General features: G+C 36.6%; 1 protein-coding gene across 1 annotated transcript; it reads left to right on the forward strand.

Annotated features, from left to right (window-relative positions):
• The first annotated feature begins 216 nt into the window (after window positions 1–216).
• Window positions 217–13,222, forward strand: RIOK2 (RIO kinase 2). The gene is made up of 10 exons (XM_089252889.1): window positions 217–346; window positions 2,866–3,007; window positions 3,179–3,292; window positions 5,132–5,186; window positions 5,380–5,500; window positions 6,610–6,698; window positions 6,801–6,992; window positions 9,603–9,695; window positions 10,440–10,512; window positions 12,701–13,222. The coding sequence occupies exons 1-10, from the start codon at window positions 281–283 to the stop codon at window positions 13,127–13,129; spliced, it is 1,374 nt and encodes a 457-aa protein (XP_089109015.1). The 5' UTR covers window positions 217–280; the 3' UTR covers window positions 13,130–13,222.
• Window positions 13,223–13,954: the final 732 nt, after the last annotated feature.

Genomic DNA, 13,954 nt, shown 5'->3' on the forward strand with positions numbered 1-13,954 from the left:
GAGATGGCAGCGCATGCTTATTATCTCACATCGTAAATTCTCTCAACTCATGTAAAAAAAAATTGTTCAAATGAGTTTTTTCATAATTCCTTTTGTAATTTTTGTTTTATGAATATTAGTTTCTATTATTTTCAATTTTTTTTCCTCTGAATCTTTTTTATGGATTACTACCACTTGCATATTTGCAAAAATTGCCTCATCAGAAATAAATTTCGGTTGTTGTTGATTGGCAGCGTGTTCACGAAATATTTGACTCCCCGTGTTTGTTAAATGAAAAAAAATGGGGAAACTTGATCTCACCGTTTTCAGATATCTTACCAATGAAGATTTTAGAGCACTTTCCGCTGTAAGTGATCTAATACTCAAATATTTTCGAGCTGGGGATTATATCGCGAAGTATTTATGAGTGAAGCGATATATGGGAGAATGTGCCTATAATTTGTTTTGTTTTTTTAGTAATGTTACTGGATTTTCAACATCATTTTTGTTTCGAGATGGAATCGTTAATTAGATTTGTGTAAGGTGTGTTTTTTTTATGTAATGTTCAATCTGGGACAGTTGTTCCCAATCGCAGGGGGTGCTCGAAAATATTCGTTGATAAAAGAGAGAAAATTAAGGCAATAAAACTTGCATAACGTCAATTTTTCGCATAGTACCGCAGAGGCGGATTTGTGGTTTTGCTGCCCTTCTCCCATTTTACTTCAATCTTCTTGACCCCTCATTCTTCAAATTTGTCGCCTCTTTGAACTTGCCATCCCTCTTTCCTACATAACGCCTCTTTATCATAGTCTATGCTTTTACACTTTCTAGGTCGCTCGCACAAGTTCACTTTCTTTCTCATTCCATTTCTTTGCCCCTCACTCTTGGTTGCTGCCTGAACTAATCCCTCACGCTTTTGGTCATGCACATGTTTGTACCAAGTACAGATCCAGAGAGGGCAATCGCCCCTCCCAAGAGCGGAATAATATAGGGGAAATTTATCTGTCCCATAAAAAATATAGAATGGCCCAATGCAGCTACACCGTAAGTCGTTTCTCCGACACGTAACTTTGGATTCACCTGCCCCTGTTCCATTTGCTGCTGAGGATGCCTAACTTCTCTCCATTCGAAGCTGAAGTCTCCACTCTATTTGCAGCTGAATATAACTGCCTCAGCTTCATTCGCAGCTGGAGATGACTGCCTCTACTCCTTTCAGAGCTGAGCTAAAGATAACTGCCTTTGCGCTTATTTGCAGCTGTAGATGTCTGCCTCCACTCCAGCTGAAAGTGTCTGCTTTTGCTGAAGTGCAGATCCAAAGGATAGGAGAGAGGGAGATAAGAGCAATCACCCCTCCCAAGAGCCGTATAATATGGGAAAATTTGTCTCTCACATGGGATGATCCAATGAACTTATGCAATTCGCCCCTCGCATCACATCGTCCTGGATACATGCCTGGCTGACACACTCTTAAAGTCAATCCTTTGGTTATTCAATGACCTGGTTTCTCGTTCTTTAAGTCACTCTTTTGGTCATGCACATGCTTGCACCTCTCTAGGTAGAGGCAGATTCATGGGTGAATTCAATTCTCAATTTTGCCTTTTGTATGCCACTGTTTTGTGACTGTTTTTCTATCGCCAGACCATATTTTAGCTCGAGTGATGACTGTGCTGGTGGCATTGCTGTTTTTGTGCAATCAAAAGCATGGAGACAAAAAAGGTACAGTAAAACTTCGATTAGCTATCAGTTTCTGTTATCCGTCATCGTCTAAAAAAATATGGGAATGGTTCCACAGCATTTTCGTACTTCAAGTTAGAGCTCGTATGGACGAAAAGCAGTTGGCACAAGAAGCACTGCTGTTAATGGACAATGACCCCGACATTCTCCTCTTGTGAGCTCAAAAGTAATGATGGCAAAATAACATGTCTCTTTCTCAGAGCGAATACAACTCCACTTCTCCAGCCTATGGACCAGGGTATGATTTAAAATATGAAGCTGCGTTACACAAACTTTTATCAAAGTCTTGCTTTCACCTGATGATGTCATGACCGTCAAAGAATTTTGGAAGAGATACAACATAGAGGACATTATTTTCAATATCGCCATTTCCTGGGCTGACTTTATATTGATCATTTTGTAAAATTAAATGTAATATATATGTATTATTCACTTTTAAAGGATTTTATTTTCATTTTCGTCCCAGGCTTGCAGTGAAATCACATTGTACATATGTTAAGAGATTTCTGTTATCTGTGTATTGGGTTATCCGCCGTAGCCCTGTTCCGGATGGTGATGGGTAATCAAAGTTTTACTGTATCATATATTGGGAATTAACCGATTTATGGTTTTGCTGCCCTTCTTCCATTGTGCCATTCCATTCACTCATAGTTAGGAAAATTGATGGCAGATGGCAGCACTACACATAACAAGCATTAAGAACTGAAAAAAAAAATTCACGTACGTTCATAGCACATATGTATCACATTCCAACATGTACCAAGTCATTAGAAGTTCTGCAGAGGAATGTGGTGCATGTATGGTGTAGTAATGGCAGGACTCCTCCCAAAAAATTCACTTGGCACGGGAGGGGGCCCAGGATGCTCTTGACATCCCTGGGTACAGGCTATGCTCGCAACTACAAAATGGTTGAAGACCTCTGGTGTAAAGTTATGCCTCTAATATGTGTTACAACAATTTCATCAAAGCTGGTCACTATTATTCCACACTAATCAGTGTCATTACTTAAATTATCAACATCATAGTCTTGCCATCAATGTTTATTCCCAGTCAAAATATTTGAAATTTCCTTATCGCCATATATCAATTATAAAGCATTCTAGTTATTTCGAGTTGTAAAATGTCATCTGATTTCGTTCTATTGCTTTGCAGATCGAGATGGGCATGAAAAATCATGAACTAGTGCCCGAGCCTCTTGTTGTATCAATAGCCAGATTGAAGCACGGCGGTGTCCATAAACGGCTCATGAATCTTACTCGTCACAGGCTTGCAGTTTATGAGCGGGGAAAGCGATGTAGGTTCTATTTTTGTGAATTCTCTCGTACCTCGTTTGCATTACAAACGAGTAAATACAGTATTGTTAGGCCTATTTGTATGTGGAATGAAGTTCATCATGCACATTATTCCAGTTCTTTTCATTTATGAATTTTTTGTTAATTGCTTGAAAAATATTTCTATTTTGAAGATGATGGATATCGTCTATCAAATGCTGGATACGATTACCTGGCGTTACGGGCTTTGGTGTCAAGAAATGTCATCGCATCAGTCGGTAATCAGATTGGTGTTGGAAAAGAGTCTGGTAAATCTTGTTCAAGCATTTTCATGTTTTATATTAGGGGCCGTTCAAGTATTGCGTCATCATCGATCGGGGGGGGGTTCCGATTTGCTGACTTTTGATGACAAGGGGGGGGGGTTTGGATAATGCTTACGTCATCAACCACCCTTTATGAAATTTTAATTAGGATTCAAAGGGGCAGAGCTGATGACAAAATTTTGGTGACAGGGGGGGGGGGAGGGGGTACAAATTGGCTAAACATTTGCTTACGTAATACTTGAACGGTTCCTTAGGGGAAAAATTGCGTTCTAAAAAGCAAAATTTTGATATTTGTATTGAAAATTTCATTTTCAGAATGTAATTATAGTTTGAAAACTTGTCGTTGCTCAGAGTAAAAACTGTTCATTAATCTCATAATACTTTATCCTTTATGATTCAACGGAAACTCATAGTAGTATTGATATTGTCACAGTAAGCGGCAAGCAAAACGACGAATGAGAAGGAAAAGAAACGACATGAGAATATAGCTGCGAGCAAGGAACATAGTACACATAGTGGGGGCGTTTGATGTAGCAGAGAGCATCAAATAGAAACTCGCAATCAGCTTGGTTTTTTAAATTAAAGAATGCTTAAAAATTTCATAATTATAAAAATCATTGCTCAGACAACAGTTTAGAAATAATAGTGTGTTAATATCACTATTTTTAACTATTAAAACTACAGAAATATTCCTCATATTTTTGTCGCTTTCCTGCCTACATCTTTTCTCGCTGCACTTGAGTGCGATCACTTCTCAGAAGATCAATATTTTCTACTAAATTCATGAGTAAAAAGCAGACAAAAATATCAAGTTTATCAAAGTCCGTCCGTCCGTCCCCACCGTTTAAATTTGTATTATTAGCATAGGCGGAAGTGTAGAAGTGGAAAATCCCCCCCCCCCCCCCAATAGCTTTATTTGTAGAAATATTTGTTGGTTTCATTGTTTCATTTTTTTACACAAGAAACTTAATTATTGACACCCAAAAAATCCAGCATAAAAAACATTTGGTGCGCTTCCAGTATAAAAATATTGACGGTACACAGAAAATAAACAAACAAATAAAACTTGTCAATTTTTCCACAGAAACATACAGGATTTTTAATTCCGACTACTCTAATACATTTACCCACACACGATGCATAATAAATTAGCTTAAAACTCAAAATATAAATCATTTTCGGTTTGGTTAAGCACGCGCACACCAAAAAAGTTTGACGGGAAATATATGAAAGTTATATTCGGTACTTGCTGTTTTCATTTGGTTGTCCACACCATTTTGAAGTATGTGAAGAACTTTACATCAACAATTCTGGTGACATTTTTGACCTCGCTATCGCTTTTTAACAGCGAAAACAAGCCCTTCGACTGCCATCTTGAAGCTACACACAAGCGAGCAGAGCAGCAAAAACAAAATATCTTGAATGCTCTGCTGTTATCGTTTGTCACGGAGTTCCCGCTCTGCTGCAGTGTGCACCACTATACGCAGACGCATTGGAATCAGTGTGTTTGATTTTGCTGCTCGGATCTCTTCTCCCATCATTGTTTTGCTCTGTTTCACTATGTTTTCAGCCTTAGAGACACATAGAGGCATAATTCTGGGAGCATAGCAGGCGCTACTCCAGGACAGAAAATTAGACTGAAATGGGGGGGGGGACTAGAAGGGCGGCAAAACCATAAATCTGCCTCTGTATCATACGTATGATTAAAATTGTATTTTTTTTTACTTGTGTTAATGTGGGTGGTGGTTTTTTTTATTTTTAATGCGAAGAGAATTTTTATTGTATGGTTTTTTAAATTGTGTATGCTTTTTTTTTAAATCCTAGATATATACATGGTCGCCGATAGCGAGGGGAATGAGATGATATTGAAAATCCACAGGTAGGTGCATTTTATGCATATTCAAAAGTTTCTTCTGTGTTTGCAGTGTCGATTTTTAGGTGCCAGTACCAATTTTTCAGTGGCCATGGCAACCTAAAACCTAGGATTCGTCAAGCACTGATTAACAGGTTTTGACATTTTTCTGACATAATCATTTATTGAAATAAATGTTTTATTGGATTTATTTAAACAGATTAGGTAGAGTGTGTTTCCGGAAATTGAAGGAAAAACGAGATTACCATAAGCATAGGCACAGTACATCATGGCTATATCTCTCCAGGCTTGCTGCCGTCAAAGAATTTGCCTTTATGGAGGTTACGTTTCATGATTTTTTTTTTAATTATTTTGATTTGCATCCACAAATTTAAAGTGGCTAAATCCAATGTACAATGATACCACGGCTGATGAAGATAATTTGTTTCAGAATCGCATTCATTAGCAGAAATCATTTAACTCTTCATTGGGCACAGCATTTTCTCTTCTCTCTCATTTTCTAGATGGCACTGACACTAGTGCTGTTGAGTAGCTGCCTCCTAAATATAGTCAGGTTTGAGTGTGTAACAGTCAATTCACCCAAAACCTTAACGAAAGTGAATGGTGACCAGCGATCTGCTAGGCTCACTGCGCTTGATTATGCAACATTTTAAAATTTAAGTATTTTAACCCTCTATAACGTAACATAATTTATTCGTCCCCAGTCAATTACGATTTAAATTAGACTTTACAGTTAAAGTCTAGTGCACGGGTTAGGTCTGTGAGACCCATGCACGTGTATTTCTCTCATTTACCAACAGGTCACAAGAACAATTTGCTTGAGTTTCCACCCCATTGCTTTTAAAATATACCTCCATCCTAATATACGTACATTCATCCATCTTATCGAAAACCAGAAACTTTTCTCCAACTCCTAACCCCATCTCATCTGTAATCACCACAAAATTTGTAAATCACAACAGTACCCAATTGTCCAGAAAAAATATTTTGTAAAAATTTTGTATGTTTTTGTTTTCTTTTTTTGACACAAAATAAAATGTTCCAAACTCTGCCTCAAAGCTGGGCTGGAAGAGATCTCTGCAACAGGATAAGTGCAGTGGCAAAGTCCTGGCATTCATTCATTCATGCTTGAGAGTTTCTCACTGATTTCCTTCCACCAGGCACATTTTATCTGACACACAGTGCAGCCATTTTTTTTTCATCTCGCCCCACAGGATACCAAGCAGAGATAATTTCAGAAAGAAAGCCACATTCCTCTGCTAGGAATCGAACTGCCAACCTGTCACTAAATTTCAATTCCCCCACGCAGGAATGTGACTTTTTCTCCGAAATTCTGGACATGGTATCCTGTCAATTGTGCTTCCTATAATTAGTGGAGAGGTTCATTGTATTGCTGTGCATTTGGCTTTATGTGATTTCTTATTTCCAGGCATTGCATACTAAAGGATTTCCTGTCCCAAAGCCTGTCGATTTCAATAGGCACTGTGTGATTATGCAGTTTATCAAAGGTCATCCACTGTGAGTTTTATTTCTTTTTTTCCCCCTTTCATTTATTACTTTTGGCTTTGTCATTCTATGCTAATAGTGCTGCTGTTTTCAATTTATATTATCTTATTTCAGCTGCCATGTCCATGCCGTAGCTGATCCAGCTTCATTGTATGATGATTTAATGAACCTTATCATTAAACTTGGAAGCCATGGACTTATCCATGGGGATTTCAATGAATTTAATCTGATGCTCAGCGACAAGGATGAGCCCACTTTGATTGATTTCCCACAAATGGTGTCAACATCTCATCCCAATGCTGAATGGTAGATTCATCTCTCTCTCTCTCTCTCTCTCCCTCTCTTGAACAGTGTTATTTACATTTTAACGTTGCGTTAGTATCTTGAATTAACATCAAATGTGTTTAGTTGTTTCTTAAGCACTAAAGGGACAATATATGATCCAAAAGGATGTTCTGAGGTTTCACAAGTTAAAAACTGGCTCTCATAACTACAGTAGATCCTAGATGATTCGAGTTGATTGGGGCAGCAACCAATGGTCTGATTACCAATTCAGAAACACTGATTATTGCAATAAACAGTATTTTCCACCATCTCCGAATGAAAATAAATCCAGATATGGGCCACATTGTGAAAAACACAATCAAAGCATTAAAACCACTTTGGAACAGGACAAAACCAGACAGATATGGTTTTCTTCAACATTAATTTTTCAGCACATAAAGATATATCGTTCGCAGGAATTTTCAAAAGGGGGGATCAGCAGGATGTATTTCAGAACAAAGCAGACATTAAAGTGAAACAAAATCTCCCTCTTTTGAGAAACTATGAAATAGCTCAGTCAAAAGAAATATAGTAAATATCATACAGAATGGCTTCTATAAACAATGTTTCCAAAGGGTTAACACATGGGAAAAGCTATTTGCAAAATCAACCATGTATGCCTCTGTTTACTTGACCATAATCATACATAAATAGTGAAACTCATTAAACCCTTGTAACCAGCGGCGATAATTTGTCATAAAACCGGTCATAGCGGCCTTGTAACTGGCTATAACGTCTATAATCGACTGTCTATACTGATTCCCCCATAGAGCAGTGGTTCCCAAAGTGTGGGTCATAACCCCCCTGGGGTCGCGAGAGATTCTCCAAAATGTCCAAATAAGAAATTTATTTCTGTTTTTCACAACATACGAAGAAATGTCAAAAATTTAAAAAAAATGCCTGAACTTCGCTGAACAGCTACTTACCATACATGTATATCACCTAATATAATTTTATCAAATACTGTGTGTATAATAATCAATAGATCAGGTTAATATTTATGCAGGGGATTCAGAATGAATAAACATTTTAGGTTTTTTTTTATTAATTAAAATTACAGAACAGTGCTTAGTATGTGAATTTATAGGGGGCATGTTGGTATTTCGGATTATGAACAATTAATAACACTGGTGTGTTGTTTATGAAGCTTTTTTTTATGAAAAAGTGGAGTCATTGAAAATATTGGGAAGGGAATTAAAAAATTAAAACCTTACGAGCTCCACACAAAATACTTATTCCATCCTAACTTGCGGCTCTGTTTATGACACCATCCACAGGATTCAAAGCTAAAAGACGTGTGGGTAGTTTGAAATTTCGTGCTAAATAGTTGTGCCCTTTTAATACCCAAAAAATGATTTGATTTCATTTGTGATTGATTACGGAAATTAAAGCACGTTCATCAACATAAAGAAAAACCAAGAATGAAGTAGAGGGGTTGCTGATAAAATTCTTATAAAAGAGGGGGGGGGTCGCGTTTCAAAAGGTTTGGGAAACACTGCCATAGAAAATATAATGTTGAACCTTTTTTTTGTAATTATTATAACGTCGGTGAAAAGCAATCACCTCATATATAACAATGAATCTTCTGTTACTTTTGTTTTCGTTTCAATGACATTTTCATGAGCAATTAAGATTAGGGCTGACAGCATAGAAGGAATGTTTGTCTGTTCTATCTATACCTAACATTGAAGAAAAATATTTATTACATGTTTGACATTCCAACTTACTTATTGACATGTGAACACTATACGAAACATTCTCATATTTTACCCTTCCTGACTTTTTCTTACAAAAATGTCCTGTTTTTTTTTCAAGAAAGCTTGCTTTAATTTCCTATCTTTGCTAGAATCAGTAATGAAAGTAATTTGCATAATTTATGAATTGCCTTGCAATGAATACAATCATAAATATTCATCTCATATATTTACCAGGTTCACTTCCAATGAAATACATTTTAGCAGACTTGTGCTGTAGCACTGCATTACTGGCTAAGATTATTTATAAGTAATATTTGGTACTTTCACAGACTTTTGACCGCGTGTTCGGTGTGAATCGCTATGTCCTGTATTTAATCTCAACCTAATTTCCCATATTTTTCTCAATAAAATCTAGTCACCCTAATCATAAAGATATAAAAACTTCATGCACAGTAGTATTTTATTGCCTCTGATTATATTTTCCGTCAAAAAATATCTTAGAAATGGCAACCTCAGTTGTAACAACAAAATATCTTGGAATCTTCGGTGTTGTAACCAAGTTTTTCTGTACATTAAAGAACACATACAACACTTTCGGACAGGCACCAATTCATTAGAAATTCCTCAGAGGAACGTTTACAAGGCTTGTGTGTGGTTCTGTTGTAGTAGTCTGATTAATCAGCCCGTGTGTGTCAGCTTGGAGGGGGGACATTGTTCTTGCTACTGCTGATCACTTGAGTAGAGGTTTTCAATGATTCACACGTCCAATGAAACTTATTTACAAAGATTGCATTGCACTCAGGAGAACTATTCATCATACACTGTATCCAGAGTTTTCATTGATAGTTTATTTTATGTATTTATTATTCGCAAGATTCTTTTATATTCCCTCCAGGTATTTCAATAGAGATGTCGCTTGTGTTCATGAATTTTTCAAGAAACGGTTCTCATTTGAAGGTGAAGATTACCCGGCATTCCAAGACATAGAGTAAGTATTGTCTGTGTCTCATAGGTTTCATTTTTTCAAATAGTACTTGAAAAAAAATTAATTTTTTTTAGATTTTTACTCCACGGCCATATATGCAGTATTTCTGTCGCTAACAGGCCAAAAACTTGTAGGTAGCAACCTGTACCAACATGTATTTTGTAGGAAATTTTTGTACTTTTGAATGGCCTAACTCATGAAATGTCCCATTTTTTCCCTTATTTTTAACGAGGCTTACTTGAATTTTTGAAATCAAGAATTAAGATTATTTTCACGTGTTTTAAATTATGTTATGATAATTATGACTATCACAATTAATTAGTCATATAAATAAATCTTGCATAGCTCTCTATTCCCAGCCACTGGTGATTTTTCAGCATTTTTAGCAATAGTTGGCTACTTTACTTGCCTTTGACAATTTTTTTGGCTGCAATTGGCATCTTTACTTGAATTTGATAGTTTGTTTGGCTGTAATTGAAAATATCCCATATGGATCCTGATTTCAGTATTTTCACAAAGGAAATAAGGTGTGGGAAGGGGTATTTATTACTTTTTTTTTACAGGAACACCTTTTTGCAGACCGGATGGGACCTCTTAGTGGGCTGCATCTGGTCCGTGAGCCAGAGGTTGTACACTCCCCCCCCCCCCACCTGGAATAAATTATTAATTATTTTAGCTTTTTTATATACCATCACTGAAATGTCAGTAAATATTTTTTTTCTATTTCTGTATTTTTTTTCCTCCCAGGAGAATAGACTCATTAGATGTCGTAACATCAGCTAGTGGTTTTACGAAAGAGGTGAAGCAAGATCTTGATGAGGTTTTTATCATTCTGTATATTTTGATCTCAAAGTTTTTTCTTTGTGGTCACACAGTTGTGATGTATTGAGGTTAGTGTCGTTCTAAAATAGCTTGGCGTCAAAAACATTATGTCCCACGTACAGTCGAAAACCTTGCTAAGATAAGCTTGCTTAATACCAAATAAATATTTTCCACAATGGACCTAATTATGTTGTTTGCAAATGCTATATTCATTGCAGGTGAAACTGTTTAACACCTTAACATGGAGGTGGGGGGCAAGATTTCTCAGGCTTGTGTAGGTGGAAGAAATGTGTTTCAACTTTCTCTCTTCTTTTGAGACTCTTCATTTACAGTCCTGTAAATGAAAACGTTTTTTTCACTCTTTCCTTCACCTCAGCATTATCTTTTTTTTCTTTTCTCCCTTGCCATGGTTCAACAAGTAAAAAAATGTAATTATTGCATACAATAGCATAACTTTCAAGTCTCCCGGATTTTCTAGAAGGTTTCCAAATTTTTACTCCATCTCTCGAACTTCAAAAAAGTTCTTATATCTCCCAAATTTAAACAGTGATTGTAAAAATTGCTGCTTTTGAGGAAAAAAAATTATTCCCAAAATATTCACCCGTGAAAAAAAGACTGTTGCTTTCTTTTTTAATCCTCAAAATGTCACAAGCGCAATGTCAATTGTCATTATAGTGTCGAATCACAAGAAAAAATTAATTACTGCATTAATTCTGCCTTTCGACATCCGAAATTAATGAGATGGCTTGTATCTGCTTTAACCCCCCCCCCCCCTACATGCCAGAAGCACAAATGTTCTTTTTTTAGCTGTTAGTTTGGATACCTTAATTTGCTATCCCAGTTTTACTTGAAAGCAAATGTGTATCCCTATTGAAACCACATGTTACAAAATATTTTAGGAAAATAACTTTCATAGAGCAGGGCTGGACAAATCCCAAGGGGCCAGTTCACCATGGCAACTAAAAAATTGGTATTGGTGCCTTAAATTTTCTTTGTGTGGTTATACTAAATTACAGACTGAGAGCAGCACAAAATGTTTGGAATTTATAGCAGCATATCTGCCAACATGAAAGAGGATCACTGTGCCCTGAAAAAGTCAAAAGAAGCAATATATATCAGACCTTTTTCTTCGGGTAAAAAATTTTTTTTTAGCATCGAAAAAATTTTTCTACCACCTCGATTTCTTTTCTTTTTTTTTTTGGTTTGTCCGGCCCTGCCATAAAGTAACACGGGTAGAGTAAACATTCAAACATCATTTCCCACATTGTTGTTTTTTCCAAGAACATTGCACGTTTATTCTTCTGGCTTGAGGGAGACAGTATGACACATTTCGACCCAATGATGAGACTTGATTCGAGAGTAGTAATGAAAAGTAATTTAACCTACTGGTTAGTGATGATTAACAACTTGACTCAAATTGATGATGTCTTGTATGATGTTATATTTTTGCAAAAGGGAAAAATTCATGCAATTTTACTGTTATTAAAAAGCCGCTGTGGTGGTCGAGTGGTTATAGTGACGGACTCGCGATGCGAGGATCCGGGTTCAAACCCCACAGTGGTGGTTGGCTGAAGTTGGTTTTCTGTGGTTCCCAACTTCAAGGCGCGAATACGAGCCGATCTCCCCGTTAAAAAGTCTCGCCACAGCGAGCAACAGGCCTACAACGTTACAAATATTCAATCATTACACTTCACTCACAATTTGAAGTATAGATGGCAGCACTGAAATATCATACACAACACTAGCTACACACTCAGACTGTTAGGTGTACACACTCACTTTGTTCCAGACTCTGCCACGAAGCTGGGCTGGAAGAGATCTCGGCAACGGAAAAAGTCCAGTGGCAGAGACCCTGGCGTTCATTCATTCATGTTATTAATGAAAATTCTCTCTGTATTGTTTTTCAAAAATCCCTTTTATATTCATTTTTGTACAGAATTTGGATCTGTGCCAAATTCTCCAAAATTGGCAATTATGGGATTCTATATAATTGAAAATAAATTTTTGTACATAGGATATTTATGGTTAAATTGAGCTTAAGTGGCCCTAAAAAATACTTGGGGCACCCTAGGGGTCCTGGGTGCAAAAAGATGGTCCTAGTCACCAGAAAAATTTTGTAAAATATTTCTGCATTAAAATTTATTATTTATTACCTATGAAATGTTAACAAAAATATTCTTCCATAGGCGTTGCAGATGATGTCTTTGGATGATAGGGATTCGAACGATGACGATTCCAGTTCCAGTTCAGGTGGTGATGGTGATGACATAAATGAAGCAAGCGAATCATCAGACCTAAACTCAGTCACATTGAGCCAGGCTAAAGAAAACAAGGTTGATATTAGAAATCGTATTGGCTCTACTGATCTTGATAGCACAAATATTTCTTGTCCCAAGGATGACTTTAGCTCATCAAATGATTCATGTTCCGATGAGGAAGAATCGAAAGCGAGCAAAATCACACCAGAGATAATAAAAGTCAAGGTACGTAAAGACATTCAAAAGAAATACAAGTCTAAAGTGAAAAAGGCAGTTAAGGGTGAAGCAAGTGCTAAGAATAGAAGTCGTAGGGAAAATCGGGCATGTATTAAAGATTTTGCCGTGGTTTTCGACTGAAAATTTGTGTATAAAGTTTTCCTGGTATGGTAATGTTTTGTCTATATATATATATATAAGATTATATGAATATAAACAAATTCTTCAACTTTTTGTCTGTGATGTTCCTTGTTTGAATGTTGTTGACCAGAAACAGTATTCTATTTTAACACTAGAACGACAGTTGCTGTCATTTTGACCACTGTAGAAAAAAAATCCACAAAAATTATTTTTCTCAACTGAAACTTCTTAAAATAGTATATCGGCCTCTGACTTATTTCCACAATAAATCCTTGTTCGTGTACCAATGTTTTGGAATTTTGGACAAAAGGGGCCCATTATGGCAAAAACTAATCTCGCGTTTTGTTATTTTTAAAAGAGGTTTGACTTATTTTTTTAATTCTTGTAATTTGTGGCTTCATTTTTACCTGGCAGTTCACTGACAAGGTTTGAAATATAATACACTTGAAAATTCGCAAAGATATTCCATTTACAAATGAAAAAACCATGAATAGCCGCCAAATCCTGAGCTATGTAAAATAGTGTATGTACGCAAGACAGCTTTTCTATGCCAATCTCATTGCACATCGATTCCTTCCATTGTTTGCGATTTCAATTTTCTACATGCACGGTACACAAGACCTATATTTTCCCTTCTTACCAGCTGTTTTTTTTTTTTTTTTGCTCAGTCGAAGGCATGATATAAAGTAATCCCCTCTCAATTTTCCAGCAGGGCCCCCCCTAGGCTGGGATGTTTGGTGGGAGCCCTTCTACAGTGAATTTATAGTGTGAAGAAAAAAAATGATAAGAACTGTCTCTGCACCCGGGCTGAAGTCCTGCCTATAA

Source organism: Pholcus phalangioides, unplaced genomic scaffold (assembly GCF_987345545.1).
Source record: "Pholcus phalangioides strain wild (caught in Gottingen) unplaced genomic scaffold, Ppha-v1.0 ptg000031l_1, whole genome shotgun sequence".
Lineage (NCBI taxonomy): Eukaryota > Metazoa > Arthropoda > Arachnida > Araneae > Pholcidae > Pholcus > Pholcus phalangioides.